This window comes from Solea senegalensis, linkage group LG12 (genome assembly GCF_019176455.1).
Source record: "Solea senegalensis isolate Sse05_10M linkage group LG12, IFAPA_SoseM_1, whole genome shotgun sequence".
In the NCBI taxonomy this organism is placed as follows: Eukaryota; Metazoa; Chordata; class Actinopteri; order Pleuronectiformes; family Soleidae; genus Solea; species Solea senegalensis.
The window spans coordinates 1328935-1348009 of NC_058032.1; the positions used below are offsets into that span (position 1 = coordinate 1328935).

Genomic DNA, 19075 nt, shown 5'->3' on the forward strand with positions numbered 1-19075 from the left:
AACAAGTGGCTAAAGCATATGACTGCAGTGCCCTCTATTGCCCAGAGTAGAGAATAACAAAATAGTTGAACACAGACATCCCTGATTGAAGAGCAAACCAAGAATCATAAGGATTTAGGAAAGAACATCAACGACTTGTGCTTTAAGGTTACAGACCTGAAACTGGCCGTGTTTCCATCAGCCTGTTTTAATCCACATTTTTGATCAGGGAAACTGAGGTGAGGCTTTTGAGGCCTGTGAAAGTCTGGACAGTCCTGGACAGCTGCATGCTTTGGGTATACAAACATCTCCTTTGGATTGAAAAATTATTAAATTTCACCAGGCCAGACCAGAGTTTGCCTACATAAGTATTAAGTAAGCAGCTGGTCTTCATACATTTAAAACATCTATGAGGTCAAAAAGCACATGATTATCTATGACAAGTGGACTTAGTTTGATTAGATACTATGTTTTCTTGAGATACACAAAGTGTGAAAATTTAACTTAGTATTCCTTTCTTGTTTTAATATTATAAGTTATTTCTCCATTACCCTGACTTTATTTAAATGCTTCTGACTTTTGACCCAGTATGAGATGTTGGTATTTTTCTCCTTTATATATATATATATGTATATATGTGTGTATGTACATATGTATATATTTATACATATATACATATATATAAAAAACTGTATATATATATATATATATATATATATATAGTTTTTTTACATGACTTGTTTATTAGTGGTGTTTTTATACTTTCTACAGTATTGTATTGTCACGTTTTTACATTTTATTTGTTTTATTTATCTGATTCAGCACTTTCAGCTGTTGTTTTTAAAGTGCTTTATAAATAAAGTTGGATTGGATTGGAAGTTCTTTATTTTTGTGAATTCCTTCGTTGGAAAGTTATACAAGTGAAATGTAATATTTTCAAGTTTTTAAATACAATTTTTATCCACGTTGATGTGTTTATGTCGTTATTTATTTATTGCTGTTTTATTTTCACTCGCAGATTTTACCCGCCTTCTCCAGCGCGCTGAAAAATGACACATCCGGTTTACCCGGAAGTAAGCATAATTCCCAAAGATGGCGGAGCAAGGTCCGATGGCCATAGCGATGCGGCTACGAAATCAGCTACAGTCCGTCTACAAACTGGACCCGCTGAGGAACGAGGTGAGTGGCCGCGAGTTTGGAGCTCGGTTGCACCGGGGAGGACGGGTGCGGGGGCCGGGACCGCGGCAGAGCCGACCGAAACGCGTGCACTCACGGGGGAGATCGTTGTCTTCTCCGCTGCGCTGATGGAGCGAGAGCGACAGCGATGCTGAAGAGAGCCGTGTGTGAGCATGCGTGAACGGGGAAAGAGAGGGAGAGAGACGGGGGGGTGGGGGTGTCCACCCGTGTTGTTCTGACCCAAACTGCCCGAACCGCGTGAATTAACTGTTGTTTTTACTCACATCACCACACACGTGGGGCAATTTTCATCGGCGCAACTGGGGATTAGTGAGCAGTTAAAGCACCGTGTGAGCGAACGGGAGCGGGAACCGCTGCTGCCTCCGCGGGCTCTCGGCTCTTGGTTTTGTTGTCCAACGAAGTAGCGGCGGTCCGTTACTGACTGACTGACTGACCGACCGACCGACTGTTTAACGGCAACAAGGACGCCACTTTGTTCACGGACCAAAACCCACTTTTAGTGTGGAACCGAACGTCCCCGTAAGAACGCTCTTTAGTTTGCTTGTTACACGCGGACGATAAAGGTCAGATAATGAATGTGTGCGCGGAGCCTTTTAAACTTTAAACACGCTCTTTTGTTTGAATTGCGGGCACATTTAAGTCCTTTATAACCAGGTTTATTCACAGTGAAACACGGACAACCTCTACTTAAGCTCCACTTTTACCCATAAAACAAGAGAAGTGCTCAGTCCTCATGTGATGGTTGTAATAAGATAAGATAATCACGGTAAAACATGCATTTTCACATCTATGAATGTTTAATATAGAACATGTACGCATTATTAACTTTTGAAAATGCCATAGACTTTACATTAAAGACAATAAGTAACTGCTTGCAGTGAATGACAGTGTTTTTATTGCACATGAATGGATCATGGATCATCATCATGGGATGAGTTACATGTGTGCCACTGAGAGCAGAGGAACAACCTGCATTACCACACAGATTAGTGGATTTATGAGGTATATGAAACAAAAGCCAGAGGTTTTTTGTGTCAAGAAAGTGTCTCTCTTTGACCGTGGCAAGATCACCGTGGCAACATATGCTGCTTCAAGCTGTAATTTCAGTTTGAGCTTGAAACACTGCACTTTCACTCATCACTCTTCGGGTGAGATCCACTCAACCCAGGTGTGAAAGTGTTGTTCAGTGGGAGACTTCTGAGATCTTGTGATGTTGCGCTTGAACTCACTTAACCGTATATGTTTGTATTGTTAGAACACTGATTATGCTTTATCCCACATTTAGGGCACAAAGCTGAAGTGATCTTAATGTCAGCTTCTTTTATAGGACACTGTCAGTTACGGAGCACGGGACAGTGAGCAGCTGTCCTGTCAGACATTAACAGGAGGAAATGAGAATGCACTGAGGCTATATAACTTAACCCTAACAAGCTGTCATTTTCTGCTTTATAGCTTGTCTTTGTAATAACCTGTAACTTCTGACCAAAGCAGGCGTCGCAGTTTTGGTTCAATCTGTGCCGAATTTGGCACAGATTGAGATGACGCGTAACATGCCCCTTTTTATGTAAACGTGTTCAGAGTCTGGTGTCGAAAACCTGGGTTGACAAAGCAGCAGGTTTAGAGATACATGTTATTTTTAACTCAGACTTGGGCTTTAGGTAATGTTGAGCCTTTTTTTTCCTTGTCCATTTCTGTTGCTCAAAACTTTAAAAGTGTCAAGTGATGGACTATAAATCAGGCTTCAAACTAACCTGACCCAAATCACAATCAGTCAAATTTGTGCATAATGTAGCAGCTAATGTATGGCAACATCTGTGACATCTAATATCATTTTGAAATGGTAAACAAATTAATTCCAAGAGATGTATCGTAGGCAAGTTAAAACTTAATTTTAAGCGTGTTTTTTTCAAACATATACTTACAGATCTTAGCCAAGTAATGCAAATTTATTTGGGGACCGAAAAACCTCCTGCGAGATGACCCAGTCTTTGGGAAACACACTGTAGTGACGTGTGAAGAACCAGTACCAATTTAGTGCCATTTCCTGATGGTTTAATCTTTATTTCATGCTTGGGACGTTTTTTTAACAAAGTCAACATGAAGATCGATTAATAGCAACAGCTGGGTTCTATCATGAGCTTAAATCTATGTTTAAAATAAATGATAACATCATCGTTTCAACACTGTCGCGCACCCTCGAGCCCCCCACACACACACACACACACACGACCTGTCACTCTGTAGTGACAGCCTCTTAAAAGCTGCAAAAATATGGAAACCATTTTATCTCAAGCTGTGTTTTTGGTTAGCGATGTTGCACAAATCATGTCAGACTTTCTCAGTTTGATGGTGACACCGGGCTTTTGCTAAGTGACCGAGTAAATCATGTAAGGATCTGACAGCGGTGTTAAATTAGTTCGCAGCACAAATCACTGTATGTGGAGGGGAAGTGGCCGGGATGAGATTATACTTGGCTGCGCTGCTTGTTGATGAAGCAGGCATTAAATAGCTGCCAACTGCTGATGTGTGTGTGTGTGTGCGCTGTGTTAGCTCGCCCGATACAAAATGCCGTTCACACACATACCCAGTGCAGTAGAGTTACTGGTGTGACGAATGATCCCAGAAATATTTTGGAGGGACTTATGAGTAAAGATAAGAAGCTCTTTGACTCACAAAACCATTTGTGAGTGCCTGGACTGGAATAAATCATTTTTTTTGGCATTAATTGTTTGCCTTACAGTATTTATGAAAACCTAACTATTAAAAACATGAGAAAGAATAAATAATTGGATGAAAAACGTTTGTATTTTTGTGAATTTGCAGATTAATGCATAATAATTTGCCAGTTGTAATATTTGTAAAATTGCAAATTTCTGCCCGATCAGTCTGTCTGGAGTTTTGAGAGCCATCTGTGACAGTTTCTGTTTTGTTATGTTGCTCCGTGGAATTTTACCGACCACACATTTGTCTCATCAGGAGGAGGTGAAGTTGAAGATCAAGGACCTGAACGAACACATCGTCTGTTACCTGTGTGCGGGCTACTTCATCGATGCCACGACAATTACTGAGTGTTTGCACACCTGTGAGTTTCTAACTGTTCAACTCGTGTTATTCAAAGTGTTTTTTCATCTCATATTCACAAACTTCTACGTCTTTCTTCTCTTTGCAGTCTGTAAAAGTTGTATCGTTAAATACCTGCAAACGAGTAAATACTGTCCCATGTGCAACATCAAAATCCACGAGACCCAGCCCTTACTCAACCTCAAGCTGGATCGAGTCATGCAAGACATCGTCTACAAACTGGTGCCTGGACTTCAGGAAAGTACGTCGAGCCCGCTCTCTGTGCTGTAAACTTGTTTAGCCACAATTTCCCTGTGATGTTTGTTAATAAATGAATCTCTTTACGTCCACGTCTTTGTCTGAACAGGTGAAGACAAAAGAATAAAAGAGTTTTATCAGTCGCGTGGGTTAGAGAGAGTCATCCAACCTGCAGGGGACGGTAAGTCTCAGCTTCTCTTTATGCTTTAATACATTGAATTGGTTTCATTCTATTTATGTAGAATTATTGCACGACACAATGAGCCTGTTATTTTTTTCTTTTTCCTTAATATTGCCAGACTTACTACTCAGACACTTTCCACAAATGTAATGCATTCAACTGGAAAGACATTTATTGGGTGTAGTGAATTACAGGATTATTAAAATCCTGTAATTCTCTCTTCTCTTCAACCAAACCTCCTTCAAGTTATATTCATCCAGTGATTAATGTGTTGTATGATATCTGGTGGGTATTTTCCGGTCATTCTTCGTAGTGGTTATTCACCCACCTGGCCGCTCACCATGAGCCTGTATCAGTCTTAAACGTCGCCGCTGCTGTGTTTTACAGCGATCTGTCAGAGGGGAACTCCTCCTCCTCCTCCTCCTCCTCCTCACCCTCACCCTACAGCACAACCACAGGTTTAGGTGGTGGATGAAAATGTAAACGTGCAGTGACTCTTACATCCTGCAGCTCTCAGGCCAAGACTGAGAGGCAAAGTGACACCAGGATGATACAGAGACCGAATGATTTAGTTGAAGTCACTCTTCATCTTTCTTTGTTTCCCCTTCACCAGATTCCGTACCTGATGCTGCAGGTTTACCGTACACAAGCTTTGACCATTCCAAAGCTCACTTCTACAGATATGACGAGCAGGTTTCACTCTGTTTAGAAAGGCTAAGGTAAGACAGAGAGGAAACACAGTTTCCACAGGTCGACTCGGTGAACACAGACGTGTTTTCACCGCCGTGTCTCTTCTGCTTTATCTTTTACAGTCCGTCGTTTGCTGGAAAAGACAAGACAAAGTTGACGCTTCAGGTGAGTTTATTCAGTGTTTTAGGTCAAATTGGTGGTTTCAGAGTCTCCGGGGGGCTCTTTCTTTCTTTTTTATTTTTAGGCCTTAACAAGTCATTTCTGCCCTTAACTGCTAAACAAATACACGGCACTCTGACATCTGCAGCAGAAATCAGCAGAAATCAGCAGTCTGCTGATGACGCCACATTCTCTCACTGGGACATAGATAAGTGGGACAAGTGCATCAGTGAAGCATAGAAATAATCTCTCTTCATTTCCTACCCGGCCCAATCATTTTTATTTATTTATTTTTTATAAGTGTACTGCAGCCGAGCTAGAGTGTTCTAAAGTGTTCCGTGTGTTTTTTTTATGCAAAGCCTAAATTGTCACGACACTGTTCTCTGAATGTCTACAAATCAAATCCAAACAAAGACAAATGGAAACATAAGTGCACAGTACTTGGCAGACAGCAAAGTTGGACGTGGGAAATGGAAGCGTGTAACTCGGCTCAGGTTGGATTGAGTTGAGACTTGAGTCACGGTTGTTGGGTGGAGCAGTTTAACTGAAACATACAGCTCATGTCAAACTCTGCTGTGCTGCTTATTCTCCACGCCGGCCAGCTGTCAGTGAGGCTCGCTGCGATGAGGCCGGTTGGCCAGCAGAGGGCACCGTCGTCGTACAGGAGCACTTGTGTGGCTCTGAAAGTCACTGATCATAGTTTAGGTTTATTTTTGGATAAAGATGTAATGATAGTTGACATGTTAGAATTTATTTCTTGTGCAATTTGAATGTATGATGTAATGTTTCTGCGATGTTGTATTTAAAGATAAAAAAAAACAGATTTTTAATCTGGTTTTTAATCATTTTTTTATTGTTGTGACATGCAGAGAAAATATGCTCAGGCCAAATAAAAAGGGCTTACAAGACACATTTATGTAGAGACACAGACCAGCAAGCCAGACGAGACGAGTAAATTACAAAGTAATATTTAACATTGGTGTTTGTTTTTTCCAGGCTGTAGGCACATGAAGAGCGAGGGGAAAATTTCCTCTTCTTAGCCAAGTAAATAGAGTTCTGACTCCTTAATGAGTCTGCTAATGTTTCAGCACATTGATTATGGTTGTTTATAATTAGGGTTTAAACAAAATGTCTATAAATTCACACCTTTAGCTGGTCATTTAATATCATTATCATTGTTGTGTCTAATACAAGATTCATAAAAAGACTAATCGATGAGGAACATCCACGTTAATACAAGAACACGACCCGTGGTATTTTGTCGGATCAGTTTCCTGAGGTGAGCGTTCTGCGTTGTAACTCTTTAACCTCTGCTAACACATTACTCTTTCGCGCTGATTGGACACGCAGCACGACCGCTCGTCCTCCACGCTTTCTACAGAGGTGGAAATTTGGTAAATGATATTTCTGCCTCGGCTTTAGAAGAAATACTGTCCTGTGCTGCGTTCGGAGGGGGAAGGGAAATTTAGCTGTAAGGCTTAACCGTGTGTAATAAGTCAAGTGAGACTGGAGAACATCCAGCAGAAACCAGGGTTGTTTTTTTATTTTTTAGCTGTAAATCTAAATTGTAACCGGAGAACGCCACACCCTGTCAATACGCCGTTTCCTCGTTATTAGTTTGTTTTTCCTACAGATGTGGAAATGTGTCAGTGCTGCATAAACATTTTAAAAAGGCAGCTTAAAAATGCTCACATTTTAAAAACAGCACTTTATAGACGGCACAGTCAGTTCTGCTCGTGTTACAAGCAAAACTAAAGAGATATTTATTGACTGTCAGGCTTCTTTTTTTTCACTTTTTACTTGAACTGAACAGCGAGAGCAGAAATGTGAGTCAGTGCTCGCAGCGTAAAGTAAGTTCTACAGCAGTTGATTCTGTTGACACATGAGCAACAAAAGTGATTTTCCACGGTTCAGCTGCGCGCCTGAGTAAATGTGCATCTTAACCTGCGATACAACGCGGACATCGAGGCGTCTGCCTAACACGCCTCACGTGTCTGAGTCTTTGACTGCTGTCGTTACACGTCTGTATATTTACGGTGTCGTCTTCTTCTTTTTTCATTTGTCACTGTAGCAGAAGTTTGTCCGCTGTTCTGTGCGCGCTGAAGTCAGACACCTACGGAAGGTGCTGTGTCATCGGCTAAACGTGGAGAAACACCAGGTCAGTCATCGTCCACAGCACGTTTCATACAATTATGTATGTATGAAAGATTCTATGTATTCACCAAAAACATGGATTTGATCAATTAATCTGTCGATTATTTCCTCAATTATTCCTTCCATTACTTGGGCCATAAATTGCCATAAAATGTTGATTTAGGGTTTCCCAAAATACTGATGTTCTCAAAACCCTTAATTATTCACTTTAAGTGATAAAGTAAAGGAAACATTCACATAATCAGATCTGGTTTTTACAGATCTATTATTAAAATTGTTTGATTCATGATCAAAAGTTAGTCCTCGCAGCTCGGCCGGCTAAAAGATTTTAAGGGTTTTTAAAAAAGTTGCATAGTGTTGCTTGAAACAAAATCTTAACAGCAAATAAATGTAGCAGTAATCTGTTGAGATGAGGGATTAGGCATTTCTTGCAAAAGTACGATTTGAATATTCAGAATTTCAGCACGTGAGAGATAGTAATGCAGAGCTAACGAGATGCATTCAAAGACCCTGGTAAATGTCAAGCAGAGGTGAGACGGTTCAATCTTCAATAAAAGAAAAAAGGACTCACTTTTTTTTTTATAATTGTGATTAAGTTTCATTTTTCAAACTTGCATTGATGTTGCAACAGTGTCCCCGTGTTTGTTTCCTGCTTCCTTTTGTCATGAACAGAAGTCGTTGTTCACACGTTAAAATCAGCACACCCCCCCTCACGTGTGTGTGTGTGTGGTCTCTTCCACAGGTCCAGATGTTGTTCAATAACGAGTCCCTGCCCGATCACATGACCATGAAACGATTATGGCTCTCACACTGGTTTGGCAAGGTACAGTAAGAGCCAGTGTCGGCTCCTCGCCGCCAACAAATGTCAAACATTCCTTCACACTTGAGCACATTTTCTATTTTACTCTACAATAAAATAAAAAGTGAATTTGTCAACAAACATCCTGAGGCTTGAAAGCTAATATTTATATATCACATATATACATTAGCATACGTTGACTGTGTCGGATTAACAGAAATAATGTTTTTTTCTCTCCTAGGCTCAGCCGTTAGTGCTTCACTACACCATCAAGGACAAAAGGAGCAGATAGGAGTGGCTTTTCAGTCGGAGCAAAGCTGTACATATTTTGTACGATACATATTCTATTTTAATAGTGTTTGTGTACATATACTTATTTTCCTTGTTTTGTATTTTTTGAGAATAAATTTAAAATGGGAAAAACTACGAGTGTGGTGAGCATGTCTTTGTTCTTTTTAGATAACGTGACTTATGTTACATTTTAAACCTAAACTGTTTTTCTTATTCGAGGCTTTTCTCCGCCCCCACAACTCACAGGTTTCTGCGACCGCATCGGACCTGGTGAACGTTTACGTCTTAAAGTGGTTTTGGTGAATGTGGCGTTTAAGTGTGCCGCCCCCCTGAACAGCACAATTATCAAAAGTGTGAAAATCAGTACACGTGTGTAGAAGGTCGGGTTGAAGAAAAATAAATTATGACCATCATCCAAACACAACAGGAAAGCTGCCATCTTGTTTTTTTAGTTTCCAGATTTTTCATTTTTATTGTCTTATTTTTTTCTAATTGGTGCTTATGTAAAACATCCAGTTAATTAACTCATTTTAATTTTAACTTCATTTCAGAAGGACTAATGTGGTCTGACACTTGATCATGTTTTTCCCTCTAAATCTCAGACTTTCTTCCAGTCATTTAAGGAAAATGTTAACTTTGTAATGGTTGTGTTGATCAATATGGTTTTTCTATGCAGATTTTCATAAATGAGTGCAGCTGATGACTGATTTTTGTTTGGATTATTTTCATTTTTCCGCCTCTGATGGTAAAAGAAGATGGTAAGTGAAAAAAGTTGCTAAACTTGAACATTTATTGTGTAAATCTCTTTAATCTGCGTTTTGTGCCGCACTCAACGTTAGTAATCTATTTAAATACTCATGATTTAGAGCCTCACTCCATAGGAACATGTTTACTGGTGTTATTTACGAGTTATTTTTTTTGCAACTAATGGAGTCGCGCCCTGGTGGCTATTTAATATATTGCTACTTTCTGGTTGGCTAGATAAAGAAATTTGTATTTTATTTGGTAAAAAAATTACTTAAGTGAAAGATAACATGAAAATGTGAATTAGTTAAATAAGAATTAACTACTAAAATAAAAATGTGTATTATTTAATATGAAATACCCTGAAACTGCAGTACATGTGCAGAAGAGTTCATATTTTTGATGATAACCTGTGTTTAAAACTCAGAAGGAGTTTTTTTCTCCTTCGGCACAAAGTCTCGCTGTGTTTCCATAAATGTGGGAGAGTTTATTTTGCAAGAGACGGCGAGTGTTGCTGACGTTTTGGTTTCAGTAGTGTGAGCCAAGCTGGGAAAATCAAATGCTGGAGCGCCACATTTCCAATAATGCAACTCAAGAGCATCTTTTCTTCAGAGACTTGTTGCCAAACAAATGCCCACATGTCTCCCAGCTCCATCCTCAGCTTTACTGACTCTGCTGTAGATTTATGACCTGCAAACTCACTGGGAGATAAACCCTTGTCAGGTTTCTTTTCTGTAGACTTTGGAAAATCTCCCTCCGTGCAGTTATCTGCTCCTTATGATGTGTAAACACAGCGTCCGTCAGAGTGCCCCTTAGCAGCTCATACTTGCCAGAGTTACCAAAAATGAAAAAAGTGGCGGCTAAGCCAGCTGACATTCCACCTCGTCTTTTAAATGTTTATGTGACAACACTAACTGTGCTGATATTTTATTGCAGGTTTTTAGAGGCTTGCAGAGAAAAACCAGCGGTGGACTCTGCTCCTTCAACAAGGTTTGCTGTTTCAGACACGAGCACTAAGAATAACACGTTCATGTTCACATGGCACACATTCATCTCTCTGTGTTTACACTGTGCACCATGAAACTCATCCCCACATTTGTTCATGTTTGTGCAGTAACTGAAAGGTCATGATTTGAAACGGCACAATTAGCAGCTTTTGTTGTTGTATATTCTATGAAATGCTTTTCTATTCAGTTCTAACTGCATTTTCAAATATATAACATGAGTTGTAAACAGTTTTTTAACCCTAACAAACATTTATGAAGTTTATTTACATTTACATTTATCATTATAACTAAGGATTCTTTTTAGAATCGAGTAATGTGTTGATCATTTTCTCGATTAATGAAGTGTTCTTTTGTCTCTTCATTTGATTCGGACCACAGAGTGTCATAAAATGTTGGAAAATTTCCTCAACGTTCATCAATTTTCAAACTAGATTAAATATAGAACCTTTTCACGGCAGCCATTTTGACTTGTTTTAAAATGATTTACACCTGTAATTTACTGTGACCTGTCAAAAAGGTTCCATTAATAGTCGATAAGTAATGAATTAATTGTTAGAGTCTTATTGACTCTACAGACTGAAATAAATGTTTTTTTTCCTCTTTAGTTTCATAAGAAGTATGGCCCTTAATATCATATATGATTATATATTATGTCCACGCAGTACATTTTAGATGTTTTAGTAAATCTAGAAAGAGTCGAAGTAACAATTAGGACCAAGAACACTCTGGAATAGAGTTTAATTTCACTTTTTTAACGTTACTTTAAAAGCAAAAGAGTCAAATTTAACATTATTCCAAAGTGTTTTTGGTCGTCATCTGAATCAGAGTTAAAATTACTTTTTAGAGTTACTTTAATACTAAAACTGTTTTTCTTTTATTTATATTATTGTATGATATTCTTCAATATATTGACACTGAAGCCATGTGTGTGGTTGTTGCCAAAACTAAACTATGATTTTGTTTCTATTGTCGATAATGACGTTTTTACTAATAATGGTATTTTTTTAAGTAAATAAAATATATACACATATGTATATATACATATTGATCTTTCATCTGATTCCATCATATGTGGAAAATTAAAACAAAAGAAAGAAACTTATTTAAAATGCAAACATAATCCACTTCTTTCACTGGACGCTGTCTCTCTTTACCAGGCTCTTGTTTTGCACTGATCTCAGTGGCCACTAGGTGGCAGACTTGTTTCTTCTGAGAGAGGAAGTCTGGAAACCTGACAGAAGCTGATTAAGTATCTTATTCTGTCTCCACACACTTTTATGTAGACTGAGCTGCAGCACCTGATATCACCCACTAGATAGAAAAATGTGTTTGTTTTTTTTAGCATTAAATAATTAAACGACACAGTTATAAACATAATCCTGACTCTGTAATCTCTACTTGTCTTTTACACACACTGCTCTGTGACGATGGACATAAGATATCTATGTGTATGTGTCTCCAACGCCAATAACAATAAGATATTGTGGTATAATTTTTCCTTCAATATTAATACTAGAACGACCCATATATAAATATAATATTTATGCCCTGTACAAACATTTTATTTCATACGGGAGAGATTAAACCCACAGATAACTTTGTCTTCGCCTGTCAATCCTCATCAATATCTGACTGTTTAGTGATCTGCTTTTTTTTATCATGATAATAATTTTGGGCCTTATTTTTCGGACTTAATCTGATAAATGAAGATTAGATTTCATCATTTTCTTTGGAGTGGGAGCATTTTTTTCTTAGTAGTAACTGTGGAATAAAGGATTTACATTTTTAAATTCATATTTGCCCTTTTGAAAAGATATTTGAATATGTTCTTATTAACCTTAATGTATCTTAAAGTGAAAAGGAACCTTTGGCTCTTTTTCCCCTTCTTCTCCTTCTTCTTCTTTAAATCAGGCCCCTGTGGCCAAGAAGGTTTCTGAATGAATAATAACACAACTACCAGTCTGCAACACACACACACACACACACACACACACACACACACTGGCACATGCAAATTACAGCCAACCCTGAAAAAGCCTGAGTGTGTTCCTCCAGGGCTCTGTGATGATGGAAAAATAAATTCCCCAAAATGTTTTCTCTCTCTCTCTCTCTCTCTCTCTCTCTCCCTCTCTCTCTCCCCTCTCTCTCTCCCCCAGGCTTTAAATGTGTTCTCATTATAATCCATAAAATCCATCTAAATGTGGCCTGGGTTTAAAGATCCATCATCCTCTTTTTTTCTTCTGCTTCTTTTCCAAAACAGGGAAACTGCTGTGAAAATATCACTGGTCAGTTATGAACATGGACACAGACAGACAGACAGACAGACAGACACCTGTCCTTTCACCCTCTGAGCAGGTAAATGTGCTTGTTTTTATACATTCATTTTCCCCTCATTTTAAATTTTCCATGTTGCCCAAAGCTTCAAATTAATCTCAGTTTAAATGATGAAATGTTGTCCCCCCAAAAAAACATTTCAATCTAAATAAAAATAAAATATAGGCCTAATAAACATTAATGTGTTTGGTATGTGAAATAAATACATACTGTATATAAATAATGATAACTGCCCCGGCCTCCTGAAATGTCTGTGTCCGCCTCTGGTTATTATTACAGTCATTTATTGATGGAACTGTTAATTTTTAATATTTAATATTAATTCTACTTTTACAGTTTAAATTTACATATGAAGTGACTGTGTTATATAATTAAAAAATAATTTAAGCAATAATCATAATAATAATTTTGTTTTTAAATAAAAGTGACATATGCGACAACGTCAAAATTATAATGAATTATTTAAAACTTAAAGGAGAATTCCGTGAGGTGTTGATGTTCATAATAAAGTATAAACGTGGTAACCATTAAAATCCTTCATATTTGAATAAAAGTATTAAGTATAAACACACAGAGCGAGAGGAAGAGCGAGGGAGACATGTGTTGTTTTACATGGATGTTTACAGATGTTCACGCTGTCTCCAAACAACACAAAGGCATAACTTGACTTTTCAACCTCCGCAATTCCGACCGATTACTTCTATTGTGAGCGTCAGTCTGTTCTGTTTCACTGAAGAGAAAAGAAAAGACACGCACACACTCACACTCTTCTGCTGACTTCTATTCTTATTTTAGTTAAGTCATTTATTTTAAAGCATAAATGACGGTGAAAAAAATACTGAATTAAATCACTATGTTTTTGCCAAGAAACGAATTGTATTATTATTGTATCATTATTCATAATATTATTATTATTATTTTTTTATTTTTTTTATCTCATTTATTTTCCTATATATTAATTTATATAAACTCCAGCTGAATTTTAATGGCTGTTTATACCCCAATTATTAAATAAATAAATAAATAAATAAATAAATAAATTCCATATAAAACGAAGGATAGTTTCCTCTTGCTGCGAGACTTTTTAGAATAAAATAACTAGTTTACTTTTTATTGATTTAATAAATTAAATTATTCTTTATATTTTTTTTAAATATATTTTTGGCAAGTTTTAGTTTTCCTAATTATTTGAGGTTAAATAGCTTACATTACATTACATGACACACACACACATACACACACACACACAAATGGTCAGCAGCACGTCGCATTTCCACAGCCTCTCATTGAGGTTTATTCATTAGGATCATCACACTCATCCATTTGCTATTCATGGCAGACTCTCTCTCTGTGTGTCTCTCTCTCTGTGTCTCTCTCTGTGTCTCTCTCTGTGTCTCTCTCTCTCTTTTACTTTCTTTCCAAACAAACCCGCGTCAGGGGCGACAGATGCGTGCCATTATAGCCTCTTGCACGGCTGGTTGGAAGCTGTTTTATTTGAGCCAAAGGCGGGTTAACCTAATCAATCATGTCGACTAGTTGTGTTAAGGACGATCCATCCACGCGGACGCAGGGAGGAAAACATATGGCGCGGGGGCGGAGGAGGAGGCGCAGCAGCTTTTCTTTGACGCCGAAGCCAGACCCGGACCTTCTTGTGACAAGATGCATTCAAAGACCGCCCAAAGAATGGGAATAAAGGCAACGGGCGGCTGCTAATTGAAGTTGTGCCACTTGTAGGCTAAAAGCAGGGGTCAATTATTCAAAGGCGACCATTTTTCTCTCTTTCTTTTTGTTAACCAGGCACAGAGCAGGTTTGAGTGTGAATAATCCTGCTGTGTTAACCTCTGAGGACAAATCCAGCACTTGTTATTTTCCTATACGTCTCAGGACATTCCTATAGAGACACAGACGCCCCGTGGTGCTCACAAACATCCCTGTAACACATGTGAATGACATTATGTGTCTATTTTGTTTCTATAAAATTAAAAAAGACACATTTATTCATCAGAATATTCCCAGCACCTGATTTCTATTTGTGCACAATCACACATTTCTCTTTTTTTGAAATATCATATAACCTTTATTTACATAGATGCTGATTAAATAGAATGTTACAATAAAATTACCATAGGATGTTTGACCTATATACACAAATTCATTATGTGGCGTGAGAGTCGTGTTGTCATGGCGACGCCTCCCCTTTGCGCTGCGCACTGTAGGCCTGCATGCTTTGCACAAACACACGTTCGTTTCGCTCAGGACAAAAATAAAAAATTAAGAATAAGAATAAAATAAGAGTCAGAATCTTGAGGTGTGATGATGATGATGAAGTGACACAGGAGGCGGAGCTGCTGTGCACAGAAAAATACGGGGGGGGGGCATTTAAATATTTGGTAAATCCGAATAAATGGCAAACAAAATAATTAATTGCACAACTTTCCACACACAGCCCTCCCTCTCCACTAGAGTGAAATATTAGAATGTTTACACAGTAAAGTCTGTCTGTGAAAATCAAATATTCCTCAGATATTGTGGAGAAATTTAAACGACAGGCTTTAAAAGTCCCAGCAATAAATTAAAAATGGACGAAAACAAGGAGCAGAAGTGGGAGGAAGAGGAGAGAACTTTTCCTGAAATGTTTAAATGTGAATATTCTCCTTTTGTGTCATTATCCGTGCAAAAGTTTGGGAAGAAAAAATGCCCCTTTTTTCTGTATAACACTCTTTTTTTTCTCTGTCGTTGCTGCTGAAAACCACAGGCCCTCCTCTCACTGTCAATCGTCCACTTCGATCTCCTCGTCGTCCTCCGAGAACTCGTCCGTGGTTTGGTCTCTGGAGGAGGACGGGGACTGAGGGAAGGCCCGGTGTCCTTGCGAGGTCGGGGAGACGCTGGGCGACCTGGGCTCAGAGCCGCCGCCCTGCGCGTCCTCAATGTTCTCCATGCTCACGAGCTTCTGCAGCGTCTGCGGCGTGATCTTCTTCAGCGACTCCACGTCCGCTTTCATCTCCTCCAGGTCCCGCTTCAGCTTGGCCCTGCGGTTCTGGAACCAGGTGATGACCTGCGCGTTGGAGAGGCCCAGCTGCTGCGCGATCTGGTCACGGTCGGCCGGCGACAGGTACTTCTGGTACAAGAACCTCTTCTCCAGCTCGTAGATCTGGTGGTTCGTGAAGGCCGTCCGCGACTTTCTCCTCTTCTTCGACGTCTGCCTCTGTCCGAATGCGTTCACGTGCTCGCGACCTTAAAGGTAACGTAAAAGTGGAGACACGTGAGTAAATCAAACAACTGCAAATTCTCAAGCCTAACCTCCTCAGCAGAGGCCTGACCTCTGTTCACAGCCTCATGTATGTCCTTAGATAAAATAAAAAGAAATAAAATCAACATGAAATTAACTTTTATAAACTTGTTCTACTGTAATCTGCGTCAATCAAACAGAAATCATGTGACACTTTCTGCTCACGACGACTCTGTTTTAACAGCATGTAAACTGCTGTGGTCCCCAGCTGTAGTATTTATTTAACAGCGGTCATAATATATTTCTGTTTTCATGCGTAAATGTCACATTTTCACCGTCGCACACATTCCTGCACAGCTGTCAAAGCCAAAAACAAACCCAGCAGCAGCCTGGTGTCTGCGCACGCTTCACTGCACCGACGACTGTTTTTAAAAAGTGATACTGGTCTTTGTGGAAATCTGTAAACGATTACAAAAGTAGAGTGTTTACCTTCTGCTGCCTGGATCACACTGACTTCCAGACCCTTGAATGTTTTGCTCGCCAACTCCTCCAGCGCGCACAGCGGCGACGAGGGAGTGGTGATCCCGTTCCTCGCCGAGTTAGAGCCCGTGACTTTCTCCAGGACCTTCGGCGGACAGATCCTGGCCACCGACTTCTTTACCGACGGTTTGTTTAGGATATCCTCAATGCTGAAGGGCGTTAAAGGCTTGTTGGAGTTGGCCGGCGGCGGCAGCTGGTCCAGCGGAGCCCGTCTCCTCTCCTCGCCGCTGGACTGCAACACAGAGCCCGCCTTCATGTCTTTACTAGAGGTCATCGCAGTCCCGAAGAGTCGCTGCTTTCCCCAAAAAGTTGATTATTTCATTCAAGTGGTCGTTTTCAAAGCGTCCACAAGCGCGTCCTTTCGTCGGTTAATCGAAGACTCGCTCTAAATGTTGACACTTTTAGAGCTCGCAACTTAGTTCGCATGAGAGCTTTCCTCCAAAATAACCATGCTCCTGGCGCGGAGTTGCAGAGGCAGCCGAACTGCAGCTATTCCCCCTCAGAGATTCGCAGTCCCTCTGCCAAGCTCCATGCAGATCTTTAGGAAGTCACAGAGTGGAGGGGGGTGAATCCTTGCGAGCGACAAAAAAGCTGCCTCGAGCAGCAAGAAAAAGCAACGCGACTGCTAACGAGTTATTGTTGATTGGGCGAAGTTCAATTAGAGAAACACTACACTACTTGCTGACCCGCTGCTGCGTCTTAAAGGGCCGGACCATAATAACTAATTGGACGTTGGGAATAGGAGGAGTCTGTTGCTGCTGCCGAGGAGAAAGATGGCCTCAAATGTTTATGCATCTGTTTCCCTCTGCTGGTCTCTTCTTCAAGAAAGGGAGAGTTGATGGTGGTCATTGAAACACTGTCAGCAGCAGCAGCAACAGCAGCAGCAGTCACGGGAAAGTTTTGGAGCAACACCGAGCCAACAGTGGTCTCCAGCCGTGATATCCACTCTGTCATTTCGGTGCGTAATTACGCACAGAGCGTTATATGAGTAACATGCGCATTTGAATCTAACACCGTGTTGCAGTGGAATTTGGGGCTTAAAATAGTCACAGTGAGCAACTCATTTATTAAAGGTTATTAACAAAAAATAGCTAAAGTGTGACAATAAGGTTTTATTTCTTTTTAAACAAATTCAACTTTCACAAAATGAGGGATTTTCATTGAATTCCCAGGGGAATAAATTAAAAGCAAACGTAAGAAAATCCCTGATTTACTGAAATTGTATATTTTCCCCTTTGTTCATAGCGTTTATTCTCATATGTACTATTTTCTTTTTTCCTCGGTAATTCACCCGTGCGTCCTTATGACCCAGCAGGTAAAAAAACCTCAGTGTTACAGTGTAATTTAATGCGCTACAGCGTGAAACGAGCGTCTAATAAAGGCGACGCCGTGCTGCGACTCAGTGTCTGAGGACGGAGATTGAGATGTTTTTTTTTCTTTTTGGAGGGGAGGTTTATTGATGTAGAAAGACAAAACGGGATCGAGCTGGACACCGAGGAGAGCAGCAGGTACGTGCGTTTAGAGGCGAGACACCTTTGTTTTATTTGACGCTTTTTACGCATGTGGCTTCTGTGGCCACTTGGACACGAGATTCGTTTAGGCAGAACGAAATACGCATCAGATTGTATTATTATTTGCAAGGAAAAGGCGTGGAATATTTACTTTACACACAATTGACCCTCGTAATATATAAAATCCTGTGCCACGTTCCAGAGATTGGGTAAAACAAACGCTGGGTATTTTTATTTCTACCTATATCTGGTATTTTCCTTTTAATACTAAATCGTATTTGGGTAAAAACCTGGCTCGCAGGAAGCCACTGCGGAGATCCCTGTGCCAACAGCAGCATATGGTGACATTGGTTTAGGGACAACGTTATAAAAACAGCAGGAAATTCTATTAGGTGCCTTGGAGGTCCAGCCTTTTGTGGCTGCTTTGAATAATATATATATATATATATGTATACATATATATATATATTTCTCCATAACGAGCGGGAGCGCGCGAGTAAATTTAGCTTGGGAATTTGGGAAAAGATCACATCCTCGTGATCAAAGCGCAGGTACAGCAGGTGAAATCCAGGCTGCAGCGTCTGAGCACTTAATGTCATTTTGGTTTTAAGACACAGAAATAAGAGATTGAAGAGCAGAGACTGTGACGTATAATCCTTTTTTATTTTTTTTGTTTTTTCGTTGTTTCTTAATTGCCTCAATGCTGTTGTGTGTTTTACAGAAAGGACTTTAGATTCACACTGGATCATTTTCTACTCGTTTGACCGTGATTTACTTTAAAAAACAAGTGGATTCAAATTTAAAATCTCATATATAGAAATGTGTTTATTTTCCAGGAGCTGAGAAACACGTATGTCACTGATGTCTGTTTATGAGGAAGAGGAAACCTTATCTGAACATTATTATTTCTTATTTTACTACATTTATTTGTCCTGCTGCAGC

At 39.6% G+C, this 19075-nt stretch overlaps 2 protein-coding genes across 3 annotated transcripts; one reads left to right on the forward strand and one right to left on the reverse strand.

The window, feature by feature from the left end:
* Positions 1-996: 996 nt before the first annotated feature.
* pcgf1 (polycomb group ring finger 1) lies at positions 997-8903 on the forward strand. 2 transcript variants are annotated; one of them, XM_044039508.1, is made up of 9 exons: positions 997-1158; positions 4153-4258; positions 4346-4498; positions 4604-4675; positions 5289-5394; positions 5488-5530; positions 7596-7682; positions 8421-8501; positions 8719-8903. In XM_044039508.1, the coding sequence occupies exons 1-9, from the start codon at positions 1072-1074 to the stop codon at positions 8767-8769; spliced, it is 786 nt and encodes a 261-aa protein (XP_043895443.1). In that variant the 5' UTR covers positions 997-1071; the 3' UTR covers positions 8770-8903. The 2 variants fall into 2 exon arrangements, with proteins under 2 accessions (XP_043895443.1, XP_043895444.1); XM_044039509.1 differs by having other exon boundaries at positions 7599-7682.
* Positions 8904-15149: 6246 nt separating this feature from the next.
* On the reverse strand, positions 15150-17305 carry lbx2 (ladybird homeobox 2). The gene is made up of 2 exons (XM_044040611.1): positions 16572-17305; positions 15150-16087 (listed from the first exon to the last, which is right to left on the reverse strand). The coding sequence occupies exons 1-2, from the start codon at positions 16894-16896 to the stop codon at positions 15624-15626; spliced, it is 789 nt and encodes a 262-aa protein (XP_043896546.1). The 5' UTR covers positions 16897-17305; the 3' UTR covers positions 15150-15623.
* Positions 17306-19075: the final 1770 nt, after the last annotated feature.